General features: G+C 38.5%; 1 protein-coding gene across 1 annotated transcript in view; it reads left to right on the plus strand.

Annotated features, from left to right (window-relative positions):
* The window catches only part of PI4KA (phosphatidylinositol 4-kinase alpha), a gene marked incomplete at both ends in the record, with an annotated part of 58,582 nt that extends 42,456 nt beyond the window's left edge, over positions 1-16,126 (plus strand). The window contains 20 exons of the mRNA XM_079543632.1: positions 605-732; positions 824-943; positions 1,316-1,395; positions 1,541-1,734; positions 2,492-2,582; positions 3,328-3,495; positions 3,978-4,031; positions 4,739-4,859; positions 5,127-5,256; positions 7,286-7,356; positions 8,255-8,327; positions 8,439-8,509; positions 9,088-9,197; positions 9,795-9,899; positions 10,370-10,495; positions 10,808-10,928; positions 11,542-11,701; positions 14,858-14,947; positions 15,784-15,867; positions 16,075-16,126. Of these exons, the coding sequence (XP_079399758.1) occupies positions 605-732; positions 824-943; positions 1,316-1,395; positions 1,541-1,734; positions 2,492-2,582; positions 3,328-3,495; positions 3,978-4,031; positions 4,739-4,859; positions 5,127-5,256; positions 7,286-7,356; positions 8,255-8,327; positions 8,439-8,509; positions 9,088-9,197; positions 9,795-9,899; positions 10,370-10,495; positions 10,808-10,928; positions 11,542-11,701; positions 14,858-14,947; positions 15,784-15,867; positions 16,075-16,126 (2,149 nt within the window). The remainder of the gene's footprint in view (positions 1-604; positions 733-823; positions 944-1,315; positions 1,396-1,540; positions 1,735-2,491; positions 2,583-3,327; positions 3,496-3,977; positions 4,032-4,738; positions 4,860-5,126; positions 5,257-7,285; positions 7,357-8,254; positions 8,328-8,438; positions 8,510-9,087; positions 9,198-9,794; positions 9,900-10,369; positions 10,496-10,807; positions 10,929-11,541; positions 11,702-14,857; positions 14,948-15,783; positions 15,868-16,074) is intronic.
* Between the last annotated feature and the right edge of the window lie 467 nt (positions 16,127-16,593).

Genomic DNA, 16,593 nt, shown 5'->3' on the forward strand with positions numbered 1-16,593 from the left:
AGGCTTTTGTTTGTGATTCTTTGTGGCTCATAAACCATCTTGATTTTTAGACAGAATTTGTATTTTTTTTTTTTTATTTTTTATTTTTTTTTTAGTATATGTGGTTTTTAATGTATTATCTTCAGGAATGTTGCAGTTGTTTTCTTTTTCTCTTTCTGTTCTTTTTTTTTTTTTGGAGTTCATTCAGTGCTCAAAACTGTACCTAGATGTTAGATGTACAGAACTGCTATTACAGAACATGTGGCTGAAATATTGTTTTCAGAAATCATTTTGAGAGTACAAGCACCCAAGATTTGACATGAACACAGCAGAACATAATGTAGTAATAGGACTGTCTAACAATGTGAGGAAACCATAACATTAAATCATAATATTAAATTTCAAATGAATCCAAGATGCTGACAGGCTACCACCTTAATTCTCAATTATAATGGAAAGCTTCAGGCAGACAGAATGAAGAAATAAGAATAAAATACAGTATAACATTTGGTCTCATCTCTTTTAGACTGTGATCAAAAGGAGGGGAAAAAAAATGTTTTTTTGTTTGTTTGCTTTTGTTTGCTTTTTTTAATACATTCAACATTCTTTGTATGATTTTCTTGAGTTGGCCATCGAAGTTCCCTACGCAGGGGGAAAAGAGGCTTCGTGAGGACATCAGCATATTGATCAAGTTTTGGACAGCGATGTTCTCAGATAAAAAGTATCTCACAGCAAGCCAACTTGTGCCACCTGGTGAGATCCTTCATCTCCAGTTTCAAAAGCCCATTTTTTTTTTCTTTTAAATTTGATTACATTCTATATCAGATCTGTGTTCTGTTGTTAGATAATCAAGACACCAGGAGCAACCTGGACATCAATGTTGGGTCTCGGCAGCAGGCTACGCAAGGATGGATAAATACCTACCCTCTGTCCAGTGGCATGTCAACCATATCTAAAAAATCAGGTATCTTTTAAACTGTAACCAGCTGATTATATCCAACTTTGCAGTATATTTTATATGTTGATGTTGTCTCCAGGCAATATTCAACATCAGGCTAGCGTTTTCCTGGCAGGGTATTTGATTATCAATGCCAAATTGTGGGGGCGTAAAAAAAAAATAATAAAATAAAAAAAAAAAAATCCAAATTATGTCACTTAGAGCAAGCACTATGAGTAGCTGCATTGCTGACTTTCTGAGATCATTCAAATGTAAATTTACAATCGTCTTATGGTGATTCAATTCTTAAATGTATAAGTTGCAAGGTGTGGACAGTTTAAAAATAGACTAACATACTGAATAATAAAACACTGAAAACGTTTTTAACCTTTATTTGAGGAATGTCTAAGAAGACTAACAGAGGTACGCAGCTACACAAGTACTACATGAAGCGAAGGACGTTACTGCTCTCGTTGCTGGTGAGTTTGTAGGGAAGCGGTATGAGTTTTAAAGACAGTTGTTTTTGCATGATGTGTTGACTAAAGTACCACGAGAGAGTGAAGTAGAAGTATTTTTACTTCAAGAGAATGTTTTTTTGTTTTCTTTTTTCCTTGTTTCTCTCAGGCTACTGAAATTGAACGCTTAATCACATGGTACAATCCACTCTCCTCCCCTGAATTAGAGCTGGATCAAACTGGGGAGAGCAGTGTGGCAAACTGGAGATCGAAGTATATCAGTCTTAGTGAGAAGCAATGGAAAGATAATGTGAATCTAGCTTGGAGTATCTCTCCTCACCTTGCTGTACAGCTGCCTACCCGGTGAGAAATTTCTAAAGAAAAAGCTGATGTAATTCCTGCTGTCTTTCTTAGAAGTTGAGTGAGTACAGGCACAATAACTATTGATGGTACTTGCTCTTGCTTACAGCCTCCTTGTATACCTTCATAGCTGGTTAAGACATTTCAAATAAAAAGTGGATTACTTAAAAATATATTAACTTGGCTCGATATCTATCAGAGTCCAATTTCTATCCCTTCCATCTGTTTGATGTTAACATGTAGACAGTGTTTTGTTCAGCAGAAATTATTTTGTTTTATTAGTAGTGTTTAAACCATTAGGAGGCATAGCATTTAAACAGTTCTAGAAGTATCTTTGAATTAAGTGTTTTAGCTGTATATTGGCTTGTACTTTTAAAAGCATGCTAGGCGAATTAGCATAGTTGGCTTTGAAAGGGAAAGGAAATCATTTCCTCCTTATAACAGTGATAGTTTTTGCAAAACAGTGGTAGTTTGTGTGAAGCTTTCTGTAGAACCTCAGACATTATATTTCAACCAATAATTCAACAATGGGCTAAAATGCTAGCCATTAGTACAAAAGCACTGGATGAGGACCAGTTGTTCCTGAACCTGAATCCTCTCTTTGATAGCATATTGTTCCCTCAGCATGTACTGTTTGATGATTGGACTATTTGTTTGTTGAGCATTTACTTTCCTGCCCTTTGCTGCTTTCATCTTGGTGTAAATAGAAGTGGCTTTCAAAGTTTTATGATAAGGTTATTGTATTCCTGGCTATATGTAGATTTAAGAACACTGAAGCTATTGGAACAGAAGTAACTCGTCTGGTTCGGTTGGACCCAGGAGCTGTTAGTGATGTTCCTGAAGCAATAAAGGTACTAATGAATATTTATGTACAGGGCCCCAAAATGGCTATTTAGTTCAGTTATACTGGAAATACAGCCTTAGCTGTAGTGTATGAACAGTGTATGTTCTAATGCTAAGCGTATTTCTGTAGGAGAGAATGACAAAACAGCTGTGGAAATAAGATGCTGAGGCAAAAATCACAGGAATAAAAGTAGGTGGCAAGTTAATGCTTGCTTGCTCCCAAGTGTGCTCTCACTGTACACGGAATTTCTCAGAGCTCATAAATTGCAGTACACCTGCTATTTCTGCTCCTTTTGAATAATGCATAGAAAGACCATAGGACCAAGTCATGGTGAGCACTGCTGCTGAAGTTATTTTAAGCTTAACCTGCTCTCTTGAGATGCCAAGCCTCTTAAAATGGAAGAGGCTTGTTATGTTCATCTGCAGTAAAGCATTCTGTACATCACCTCTAAAACAGACAAGAAAGCTGCACCTTTTTTTTTTTTAACTCATCTGTTCTTATTTTTCCCCATACTTCTCTACCATGCTTTTAGTAATTTGACCTCATTAACTTCATGTAGTGATCTAGAAGGTGGAATGATTCCAATCGTTAGATTTCCAAAGAATATAAAATAGTTGTGGTTCTATAAAATATAGCATGTTTTTTCTTGCCCTGCTTTAATAAGCTAGATTATAGCATTACTATCTGATGTGCATTTCCTAGATATTACTGGGTGCTGTAAGCTGCCAATGTGGTCTGACCTGTTTTTTCAGTACTTGGTTACCTGGCATACAATTGATGCTGATGCACCTGAGCTCAGTCATGTTCTGTGCTGGGCACCAACAGATCCACCAACTGGCCTTTCCTATTTTTCAAGCATGTATCCACCTCATCCTCTAACAGCTCAGTATGGAGTTAAAGTCCTGCGGTCTTTTCCTCCGGTGAGTTTTGGCATAGTCGCAACCATAGTCATTGTGGCCACAGGCTTCATTTTAGCACTGTGGAAAGATATGTGTGCAAAATGGGCACACCCAGTTGGAGAGCATGAAGAGACTGGGATGAAAAAGTTGACTGTCCAACATATTGTGTACCTGGTCATTATTTAGTCATAAATTGCACGAACTTGAATTCTTCAGTGCTCCCCTCAAACACTACCAAATTCTCCTTTCAGCAGAGAACTTTTAATACTAGTCAGACTTGCATGAGGACTATAAAAGACATTATCGTTAATACTTTTGAAGTTGAACGGGGCAGAAAAATGCTTGTATTAAAAGAGAGGGCACATATACAGTTTAAAGTAAAGAGGGGGCGGTATTTGCAATTTTATTCTATCATGTAACTGAAGGAAACTTCACTGTGCATGTGACCTGTCTTCTCTTGAGTACTAAAACAATAACAATAGAAACTCCGACATCTTTTTCAGGATGCCATTTTATTCTACATTCCACAGATTGTGCAGGCACTGCGGTATGATAAGGTGAGAATATGAAACAGCTGCACATTAACCAAGCAAACTTTGGAAACGGCTTTTAGACTTTAAAACTGCCAAGCAGACAAAATTTAAGCTTAAAATAGTGCTGCTTATTGTTATGGTATAACTAATACATAAAAGACAAATGCCTTTAGAGGCTGTCTTGCTTTGGATGCGCTCTTTTATGCCCTCCCTGGGATGAGTAGAATTCATTTGTACACTTCAACTTCTTTTCTAAGTTTGTTCTTATTGCCTAGAAAATTTCTGTGGAACTGTGCAAGCACTTAGTTCTTTACACCAAATGTGCAGTCCATAAGATAGTATGTGCATTTCTGATAATACAGGAGCATTTAGTGGTGCCAGACAATACCAGTGGTTCCACTGCATTTCCTCTGGTTTGTATACCTAGTATGAGCTACCTAGATTTTAAGGAAATTTGAAAACCGTGTGGAACATGTAGAAAATAGCACAGATGTGCAAAGCTAGTGATGGAATATGTCAGTAATAAAGCTAAAACGTGTTAGGTCAATTCCTTACCTTTTAGAGTACAGAATCATTCTTCAGAGGCCTTTTAGCAACATGATTGAGATTGCAGCAGTCGTCTTTCCATCCATTAAATATTTTTGACTTTTAAGAATCACTGTTAGTATGAGTAATGTTGAGTCTGCTTGATTTGTAATGATTTTTTCTTATTGGACTGGCTATAATTGCAGATGGGTTATGTTAGAGAATACATCTTGTGGGCAGCTGCCAAATCCCAGCTCTTGGCTCACCAATTCATCTGGAACATGAAAACTAATATCTACCTGGATGAAGAAGGACACCAAAAAGATCGTGAGTTCTTTGAAATATAATATAGTTTAGCCCCTTTCTTGCCTCAGTTCAGGCTGAATCTCCTTCCTTTCTCCTGACAGGAGGGAATCCTTTAAGCTGGAAACTTCTTTAGTTTGTAGAGAGAGAGGGCATGTTCTGTTGAAGTATTCTACCTGACAGAAGAGATGCAGCAATGTTTGCATTGCTACATTTTTTGTACCCATCACATGTATCACTTAGCTTTCTGAAATAAGCTTCTAACACAGATGTTTTCTTTTTCATGTGCAGCTGACATTGGGGAACTTCTAGAGCAGCTAGTAGAGGAGATAACTGGCTCATTATCTGGCCCAGCCAAGGAATTCTACCAGCGGGAATTTGATTTCTTTAATAAAATCACTAATGTTTCAGCCATTATCAAGTAAGTGTTACACCACAGAAATTGTGCTTTTTTGGGGGTGCACTTCTGGAAATTAACAGTGTCACAGTTAATAGGCTAAGTTGCTTTTAGTCGTATTGAAATAGTATCTTCAGTGAAAGAGAATTAATTACTTATATGATAAGAAGTTGATTTTTTTCTTTTTTAAGTGTAACTTAACAGTCATAGTAGGATGAAAGGTCTCATTTTACTTTGACTCTTAGAGGTAATTTATATCTGGCCTAATCTCTGTGCTTGAAATTGGCAGTTCTGTCTTAACCAGCTGTTGCTTCTTATTCTGGAAGCAGATGATTGTAAACTTGAGATTTAATTCGATTTTTATAAAGACATTGTGGTTAGTAATAGGAAATGAAGTTCCATAGAAGAGCGCTCCAATATGTGATTGGAGTTGGAAAAACAATCCGATTTCTTATGTAGTTTGAAATTCTATCAGTCTTGTTGTCACCTACATTGTTAATTGGGCTTCTTGGTTAAGCATTTAGCATTCTCCTGAAAAGTTTGGTTCAGGAAAAGCAGTACTCCTGCATTTAAGTGTGGTAGGCTGGCTGTCTTTTTTTTTTTTTTTTTGCATACTTTAACATGTTATCCACACTTTGTGTGGACTTCTAAATAAATAAAAATGAAACATGACGAAAAACCAATCAACAAAAACACCTGAAGTACTTGTAAATAACTTACCTTCTGCTAAAATTGTGACACTTTTCCCCTTCACAAGGAGATCTCATGTGGTGAAATACAAATAATTGGGTTTTTTTATACATAAGTATTTTCCCTTTGTACCTAAATTGTGGCTACAGTGAAAGATGCACTGTCAGAATAAGCAGATTGTTGATCTTTAAAAGTCTTGCTGACTGCAAGATGCTCAATTTAACTTTTATAAATCTTGCCAGTGGGTGGCAGCAGCCCAGCACGCAAGCTCTAAAATCAGTATGTGTGGTTTTATTGCATATTTTCAGAACATTCTCAAGTGTGTTAAAATGTTCGAAAGCTGTATAATAAATATTTCTTAGAAAATACCTCCTTTAAAATGAAGCTTTGCAAACCAGAAGTATAAAGGCATCAGGTTAAAGGACACTTGCTTCACAGAAACTTGTCAAATGCTCCATGTCTTCAATGTTTTCACCCAGCAGGATGAATTAAAAGAGGGCTCTCAGACATGAATACCTTGAAATTTAGGATGAAATCAAACCACTTTTTGTTAGCATGGAATCATAATCAAGCAACTGTTAATAACTGTATTTGCAAGCGTTTCATTTTGCACCTTAGGTACTTAAAAAAACAGACATGTTTTATGCATTTCCCTTGTAAAGGCAACAGAAAGGAGATGCTGTTTGCTTTGTAGATGGAATAAATGAATAAATTTATAATCTATGATTATGTAAGTGTTATGTTGCTGCTTCAGTAATCTACTGTACTGCTTAAAAATAGAGCATAAGTAATAACTTTCAGTTCCCGTGGTGCTACGCCAAACCATGGCTGATTTCAATAGATGGTTAACACAAGTGCCTGTGCAAATTGGGTAATTGCATGTACTACTTGTTAACCATGTTACCAATTATCCAGCTGACATCTGCAATCATGCAAAGTATGTGAACAAATTAGGTGTGTAATTGCATAGGTATTTTGTTGGCTTGTCCTTTTTCAGTTGCTTATCCCACTTCCAAAGCAGTGTTCTTATTCTGGTGTAAGTTCCACAAAGGAGAATTATATTGGCATAACTATACTGTTACACTGTTGACAAAAGCGTACTTTATGTGCAAATTTCTCTGCAGGAAGTATCTTCATATTTAATTCAATTTAATTCAATATTTAATTCAATTTAATTATGCTGTTTGGATTTGACAGCTGCCTGTACATCCAGTTAATGTTGTATCTACAAAGCAAGGACTTCAGTAAGACAGTGGTGCAGTAAGAAATCTTTGTCATTGTATAAATTTGAAACAGAACACCAGGGAAGTACACACAATAGTATATAGAATATAGTTATATAAAATATTATTAATCTTCCTAGGCCATTTCCTAAAGGAGATGAAAGAAAAAAAGCTTGTTTGAGTGCTCTGTCTGAGGTGAAAGTGCAGCCTGGTAAGAAGTGATTTCATCATATAATGTAGTGGTCTTTTTGCATTCAGTGTCAGTGCAAAATTTTCTGTAAGTAAATGCTAAATGTCTGGTAAGTGGCTGCTCACAGTTCTGGTGCTGGTGACAAGGTTGCTGTTCTTCTTACAGTTGATTGTTTCTCTTGAAGCAATTTGAATATTTTTACCAGCTGTTAATTTCTATATTGTACACAAAGTTTTCCCCAAAGTGCTTACAGTCAAATTAGGTAACACAGGTAAAAACAGCAAAGTATATCTGAAGAGGGGAAGTTAACAGTTTTCTTTTGGACCACCTTTTATTGAAAGAGATTAAATATCTTTAAAAATTTATCTTGAGAATAAAACATGTCCAGTTGCCTTCGTTTTCCTTTTTCTTGCTTCAGACATGCCCTTGAAACATGACCTTGACTATCTCAAAGTCCTTTCATTTATTTGTACGTATATGTATATATATACACAAACACATAGACATATATTTTAACCATATTTTCCCCATCTGAATCTTTCTTTTAAAATGCACTTTGACCTCTGTCTGATAGGTTTCAGTTCTCCTACCATTTTTCTTCTGCTAACAGTGCACTGGAATATGCTGCTGCCTCTTGCTAAAAACTCTTGTAAGAGAAGTCCTATCTCTGCATTTCTATGGTAAAGATTCTGCAGTATTAGTTCAAAACTGTATGCCAGAAATTAATGGAAATCATTGACCAATGGGAAGGGTTCTACATTCTTTGTGACATACAGACCGTATCCTCCAGTTTATCTCTAGCATTCATTTAATTCAAAAGTATGTAATGAAGCTGTAGACAGTAAGAACAGTTGTTCTCCAAGTATCACTGTCACACTGGCCAATAAATCTTTTCTTTACTCTCTGCTCCATTTTGCAGGCTGCTACCTGCCCAGCAATCCTGAAGCTATTGTTCTGGACATTGATTACAAATCAGGGACCCCTATGCAGAGGTAGTGTGCTCTTTTATTCTTCCATTAAGTTAATTCATGATATTTAGTCTTTCTATAAATCCTCATTTGGCTAACTTGCACTCATCATCTTTTTTATTTATTACAATGTAGTGCAGCAAAAGCACCCTACCTGGCCAAATTTAAAGTGAAACGATGTGGAGTTAGCGAGCTTGAAAAAGAAGGTTAGTAAATGTGTTTTAATCACTGATGCTATTAAGTAAGAGTCAGCACTTTCTTTAAAATTGCCTGCTTTTAGTGATCTGTGCTGCTGCATTAAAGAAATGCTTCCATATTGAACTTCATCTGCAGTGGCTCAGCTCAAAAATAAAAATGCATAAAATGGAAAGAGAAGAAAATTTTTTAGAACTTCTGTGTTTTTTTCTGTTTTTCTTTTCTTTTTTTTTTTTTTTTTTTTTAAGTCCCTGGAAGCACGCCACAGAAGTATCCTGAAAAAAATATGTAGTTACTTTAGACTGACATATAAATTAATTGCCTTTCTGTGGTTTTTTGCAGGGTAATCTAAGTGACTAGCTTAGTGTAATTTGGGCATTTATCAAGTAAATCACGAAGAGATTTTTGATGTATACGTTCCAACTCTAATACGGAAAGGGAACTGCCTTATGAAATTCATCTTGCAAAGCAGAAGTTCTTATAGTGGTACTTCAGTGTAAAATGTAGTTTTGAGTGTAGGGCACTTGTCATGGTATGAAAATACTAACTGAGGTGTGCATCTGAGTTTTGCTTTTTATTCTTTGTGCAGGTCTGCGATGTCGTTCTGATTCCATCGATGAAAGTGCAGAAGAAGGAGTGGACAGTAAGAAAATCTGTTGGCAAGCAGCTATCTTCAAAGTGGGTGATGACTGCAGACAGGTACAAAGCTACTACACTTTGCAGTTATATAAAAACAAATTTGTAGGTGACGATATAAAAGAAGGAAATAATTTTAGCTTGGAAATGCTTTTTCTTTGGAATTTTGAGAATCCCTACTAGGTATGGACTAGGGGAGAGAATTGTGTTATATTATTCTGGAAAATTTGACTTGAACACAAATGTCATTTTTACAAATTAGTTCACGTAATGCCATGATGTACAAATCTTTTTAGAGTTCATTTTTCAATTGAACAGTTGGTAATGTCAGAGTAATTTCCAAGGTGATATCTTGTACTATCTTGTATGCTGAAGCTTGGTCCTTTTTGATTAAAGGAGAATGATGGCTATTATCTCTGAAGTTGTTAGTATTCCTCTTAGTCAAAGAACGATAGAAAGGTTGTCAGCAGTTAAATCTTTGGTTTTGTTTGCTACCCGTTTGAGCATCCTTTACTTTTCCTTTTTTGATTTTCCCCAGAGCCACAGTGTATGGTACACAACCTTCTGGGGAAAGTTATGTTCTCTTCAGAGCATTTCTGTCATCTGACTTGTGATCCGTAACCCCTGTAATTCTTGTGCAATTTTTTTCTTGCATAACAGGACATGTTAGCTTTACAAATCATTGATCTCTTCAAGAATATATTTCAGCTGGTAGGCTTGGATCTTTTTGTGTTTCCATATAGAGTGGTGGCCACAGCTCCTGGGGTAAGTGAGCAGTTAACTCTACTGCTGTAGAAAGTAGTTCCTAATTTAAAAACAAAAAGTAATCTTTACCTGCACACATAAGTTAACATTTCTGCAAAGAAATACTATGCACGTCACGCCAAATACTTAGAGTACTATTGACACAGTCGTTCTTCTCCTACTTTCTTCTTTCCTAAGGCTTTTGGCTCAGAAATTTTGCTGCTTGTGGTTATTCATGTTTGTTGCTTGATTTTTGGGACAACTTTGTGCAAGTCTGGAGAAAATCACAAATTGCTTGTGTCTTATGTTGCATGGAAATTCTCAAACATTGGGTGTAGTTTTTTTTTTTAATGAACATACTAGAAATTCTGTATTTGTTGATGTGAAGGCTTTCCCAAATCTCTTGGGAGAACTCTGTGACTGCCAAGAGCCACGTAGAAAATGTATGTTGGGAGTATGCTGTACAGACCTGTTTTTCTTCTTCCCTTCAGTGTGGTGTTATTGAATGCATTCCTGACTGTACGTCCCGTGACCAGCTGGGCAGGCAGACAGACTTTGGGATGTACGATTACTTTACAAGGCAATATGGAGATGAGTCTACTCTTGCATTCCAGAAGGTAAAATATCAGTTTGCAGTCGTAGTACGGTTTCAACTGAGTAATGTTCTAGCCATAAGAAATAATGACAAATAACTAGATAATTACTACTGCAATGCTGTACCTGGCTTCTGATGTAGGCAGTTCATTTTTAGCTATGAGAAAGCTAGCTAAAGAAATTACTGCAGCTGCAGATATGTGGACAGTATTATTGAACATAGATTCAAATTAATCATTAATGGAGGAAAAATAATGTTCATCTGTATCTGCTTCTGAGATGAGTGAGTTATTAAATTATGTGTTCTTATTTGCTTTGACTTCTTGCTTTTACAGGCTCGCTATAATTTCATCCGCAGTATGGCTGCATATAGTCTTCTCCTTTTTCTGCTCCAAATTAAAGACAGGCATAATGGCAACATCATGCTGGACAAAAAGGGACACATCATTCACATTGGTCAGTCATAGTCATCTTTTCCTTCTGCTGTAAAATACTGCTAATAGAATTTCAATTTGAGATTAATCAGATTTCAGCTTTTAAATACATGGGACGTTTTACCAGACGTTTTAATATTGTATGTGTGTTTGTGTTAGCTGCTCCTGCATAATTTCAGTTTTACAAGGTTTTACCAGCTTCGGGAAGGAATACACATCTGTGGATTATACGTATTCATACGTATACAAGCATATACAAATACGTATGGATGTACGAATACATATACACATATACACATTTCTTTACTGCTTGGGTGTGAACTAAAAGTTGATGAGTAAATTCATATAATTGCATAAGGCTGTAACATCTGCTTTAGCTTTGTTTTTCTAGAACTGCAGATGTTTTAGCCTGTTTATCTGATGTCATCATCCTTGAGTATTGTTTAATGTTAAATAATTCTTTTGTTGGTGTTTTTATATTTTATCAAAGCTTTTTTTCCATTTGGAATTGAAATGCTGGTAGGAAAATAGATATTATGATGTGAAATGCACCCCTCCTTTCTTCTGTCAGCTTTGACAGAAGAAAGCACAACTAACCACCAGAATGTCTGAAGCAGCTTATCTTTTGTGTACAGATTTTGGATTCATGTTTGAGAGCTCACCTGGTGGTAATCTGGGCTGGGAGCCTGACATTAAGCTGACTGATGAGATGGTGATGATAATGGGAGGAAAAATGGAAGCAACTCCATTCAAATGGTTTATGGAGATGTGTGTCAGAGGCTATCTGGCAGTCAGGTAAAGCATTATTAACTGCTTAAAAGTGGAAGTGCTTGCACAACAAAAACCAGATGGGATGTTAAATAATAATGAACAGCAGTCTGTAGAGGGTCTTAGTCTGTCAAACTGCTGCATGAAACAAATTTTGCAGCCTAACTTTGTGGGTTTTTTTCCTGACCTCATGACATTTGAGAAGATCATATATTACATTCAATTTATAAACATGATCATCATCTTTCTTCAATTTAGCATGTTGTTAATTAAAACTTTGCAACAAGAAGCTACAGGAGAATCATAACCTGGTTTTCCCAACTGAGACAATCATATTAATCAAGTAAGTAAACCAGGTACATTGGCCAGAAGAGACAGGCCAAAACGGGTGTACCTACTTTGGTAAATTTAAAAGGAGAACTGGCTTCAACAGATGAAGAAAAAGCTGAGGTGCTGAATGAATTCTTCACCTCGGTCTTCACTGGTGGCCAGGATTCTAGTCTTTTTCACGTCCCTGAGCCCTGCATCCCCAAACCTCTATGTGGGGACCAAGGAGGTAAATCCCTCCCCACTGTAAGGGCAGAGCAAGTCCGACAGTGCCTCCTTAGACTGAATGAATATAAGTCTATGGGGCCGGATGGCGTGCATCCCAGGGTCCTGAAGGAGCTGGCTGAGGTGGTTGCCGAGCCGCTCTCCATCATATTTGAGAAGTCGTGGCTGTCAGGTGAGGTCCCGGTCGACTGGAGGAAGGGTCACGTCACTCCCATATACAAGAAGGGGAGCAGGGAGGACCCGGGGAACTACAGGCCGGTGAGTCTCACCTCCGTGCCTGGGAAAATCATGGAACAGATCCTCCTGGACAACATGCTCGATCACATAAAGAATGAGCATGTGATCCGAGACAGCCAGCACGGCTTCACCAAAGGAAGGTCATGCCTAACTAATCTTGTGGCCTTCTATGATGGAGTGACGGCATTGGTGGACGAAGGGAAGGCGACCGATGTCATTTTCCTGGACCTGAGCAAGGCCTTTGACATGGTCCCCCACCACATCCTCATCTCCAAATTGGAGGGAAGTGGATGTGATGGGTGGACGACCCGATGGATAAGCAATTGGTTGAAAGGCCGCAGACAGAGGGTGATGGTCAATGGCTCTATGTCCAGGTGGAGGCCGGTAACAAGTGGTGTCCCCCAAGGGTCTGTCTTGGGACCGGTGCTCTTTAACATCTTTATCAATGACATCGATGAGGGAATTGAGTGCACCCTCAGCAAGTTTGCTGACGACACCAAGCTGAGTGGTGCGGTTGATACGGTGGAAGGAAGGGATGCCATTCAGAGGGACCTCGACAGGCTGGAAAGCTGGGCTCGGGTGAACCTAATGAGGTTCAACACGGCAAAGTGCAAGGTTTTGCATTTGGGCCGGAAGAACCCCAGGCACCCGTACAAGCTGGGAGGAGTGGTCCTTGAGAGCAGCTCGGCAGAGAAGGACCTGGGGGTCCTGATGGACGAGAGACTCAACATGAGCCAGCAGTGCGCTCTGGCAGCTCGAAAGGCAAATGGGATCCTGGGCTCCATCAGGAGAGGGGTGGTCAGCAGGGACAGGGAAGTGATTGTCCCTCTCTACTCGGCTCTTGTGAGGCCCCATCTGGAGTACTGTGTCCAGGTGTGGAGCCCTCAGTACAAGAAAGACATGGAGATTTTGGAAAGGGTCCAGAGGAGGGCGACTAAGATGATCAGGGGGCTAGAGCACCTCCCCTATGAGGACAGGCTGAGGGAGTTGGGCTTGTTCAGCCTGGAGAAGAGAAGGCTGCGGGGCGACCTCATTGCAGCCTATCAATACCTGAAGGGAACCTACACCCAGGAGGGGAGTAAACTCTTCATAAGGGCTGACAATAGCAGGACTAGGGGAAATGGATCCAAGTTGAAGGAGGGAAGATTTAGGTTGGATGTTAGGGGGAAGTTCTTTACGAGGAGAGTGGTTAGGCCCTGGAACGGGCTGCCCAGGGAGGTTGTGGATGCCCCGTCCTTGGACGTGTTCAAGGCCAGGTTGGACGGGGTCCTGGGCAACCTGATCTAAATGTGTATGTTTGGTGGCCCTGCTAGGCAGGGGGGTTGGAACTACATGATCCTTGAGGTCCCTTCCAACCCGGGTGATTCTGTGATTCTGTGATTCTGTGAATCGCCATTTCAGCTAGAGTTAATTATGTGGAAAAAGTGCTACTATTTCTCTTGTAAAATATTAGAGATTTTGTAGCTGTGCTTTTCAGCGATGATTGCCAGCCAGTAACGTTAGAGATCTGTAACTTTACTATGCTTTACATCAAGCAAACAAGAATCATAGGAGGAGGACAAGGAGGAGGAAGATGACGAGGAGCTGAGGGTCCAGCATGAATGCTTGTAAGCCACAAGAAGTTCCTGTGGCTGCTCTCGCTTGGGCTCCCACTTGGCATTGCAAGCTTTGCTTTAACATGGAGAATGAGTACGAAATGGATGTGAAGTGGATGTTGTATATAGTTAGGAGGACAGTATGACAGAGCCCAGATAAGGGATTGTTCTATCATCACGAGTGTGGAACATTACTGATGTTATCTTGCAGAATTAGTTTACTCAGCAAGTAGCCCCAGAAGGGGCTGTCTTGGAGTTGAGCACAATTTGCTTCCTTGAAGTGGCGCAATCTAGGGAGTTTTATGTCAAGCCAGAAATGTCACTCCAGTAGCAGAGTAGTGATGGAGTTAGGTGGGAGGTCCTCTGAGTGGGAGGAGAGGAGGAAGAAGGGAAGCTGAGCTGATGTAGCAGACAATTATGTAGTAGAGTAACAGATTATCTTCCGATTCCTAATTACTGTAGTATTACTTTTGATGCACTGGTGGACCTTTCTGTTGCCAAAGTAGTATTATTTCCCAAAGTGTTGCTTTGTATAATCTTTCTCGAGGGCTCCTCATCTTGCAGCATTTTAAATCTCTGATAGTCCAATATAAAGGAATGAAATTTAATTAAAGAGATCATAAGCAATGATGTAGCTCTGCCAACAAATATGAGACAATTACATGTGTTGTTTTAATTACAGAAAAATCTGGACTGAGTAGTCCAGCCTCAGTCTTCTCAACCTGCCTGCTTTACCTACTAAAGCTGCAGAAGTTCAAGTGCTGTAACCTTTTTGTCCTCTTTTTTTTTTTTGTTCTAGGCCTTACATGGATGCTGTAGTCTCACTTGTTACATTAATGCTGGATACAGGGCTGCCATGTTTCCGAGGGCAGACAATCAAGCTTTTAAAGTAAGCCAGCATGTATATGAACTGGAATTCATAATGCTTGCTCTCTGTAGCGTGTATATTGTCACAGTTCCTGCAGCAAGTGTTGTTGTCATGCTACTCAAATATCTTGTATTTCTTAGTGTTATAGAAACATAAGATTTTTTTGGAGGTATCTCAAAAAGCAGGATTTTCAGAGGCCTTTTCATATGATTAGGTTCAAACTGTTTTTAAGTGACTACGTGAGCACATGTTTTATCTTAAAGTTCTTAGCACTACCAAAGCAAGAACGTAAAGAAAAGATCTGCTTTAATGAGAGGTAATGTGTTCTATCTGAAGTGGTGTTGAAATCTGAGGAGCAGCAACTTCAAATTTGTTTGGCAGATGCAGTACTGAACTGGGACTGTTGTAATGTCAAAAGTTTATGCAAACACATACATTTTAAGCAGCCCCTCAGGCTAATGCCTCCAGAATAGTTCTGCAGTCAGTATTTCCTATATATGACTTAACTACATTTTCCTAAAAATAAACACAAATTCATGAAGTGTAATGGGCTGGAACTCACAGTCATTGCTAGGTATTAAGGTATTTTAGAGGCAGTGGCTGTCTAGAGAGACCTGCTGTTACCACTCAGCTGGTCAAAAGTTCGCAGCCTCAGCCTCCACTGTAAGAATAAAGACAAGTGCTTTTAAAATATTATTATTATGTACATGTTGTCTTGAAAGAACTACATACTTGCAGCAAATGAAATCAACATGGGGCTGAGCTTTTGCAGAAACATATTTGTGTCATGCTCAAAAGAAACCTCATTAATTTGTACTCCTATTTTTTGTGGTGCTGTTGTTGTTTTTCCTATATAGACACAGATTCAGCCCCAACATGACCGAACGGGAGGCTGCAACTTTCATCATCAAGATCATCCAGAATTGTTTCCTCAGCAATAGGTTTGGCATTTACGTATGTCTTTTCTCTATAGTTAAAGGAAAGGTGAACCCATAAGCTGGCAAAACTGAGTGCAGCGAAAACATAGAGTTTTTGTGCTTCACTCATATTTTATTTCTGTGGGATCTTGATGGTGGTTTTTCTGACAGTGGTTGCAGTGTTTTGGTTTTTCTTTATCATTTACCTCTGGCTTTGCTTTTCTTCTCTAGGAGTAGGACCTATGATATGATTCAGTACTACCAGAATGACATCCCATACTGAGTGATGCTAAAGATTCACTGCTGATGTGACGCAGGCAATCCAATGCGCTTTCTCTGGACTTTTAATAAATAAGATATGGTCAATCACATCTTACTATCTTCCATCTTTTTTGTATGTTTGTACGCATGTGGGTACCTGTTTCCTGGACACTACAACAATCAGTCTGATTGATTACTTTCTCTCTATCAGGTTCTATTTATCTTTTTTCCCTGGATTTTTGGAGATGGGCTGCAATCATTATTTAAAATGAAAAAAAAAAAAAAAAAAAAGAAACAACCTGTACTCTAATCGTGAATGTGTGAAAGAGGTAAAGTTGTAGAGTTTGATAATTTTTCATGTGATGCAAGGATTTGTGTAATACCTTTAAAAAGTAAAAAACTTCCCTGCATGATCCCACAAAATAACATGGAAGTGAAGGAAGGGCATGCATTTCTCTTTGGAAGCAGTAATGTTGAATTGCTCAAACT

This window comes from Tetrao urogallus (assembly GCF_951394365.1).
Source record: "Tetrao urogallus genome assembly, chromosome: 17".
Lineage (NCBI taxonomy): Eukaryota > Metazoa > Chordata > Aves > Galliformes > Phasianidae > Tetrao > Tetrao urogallus.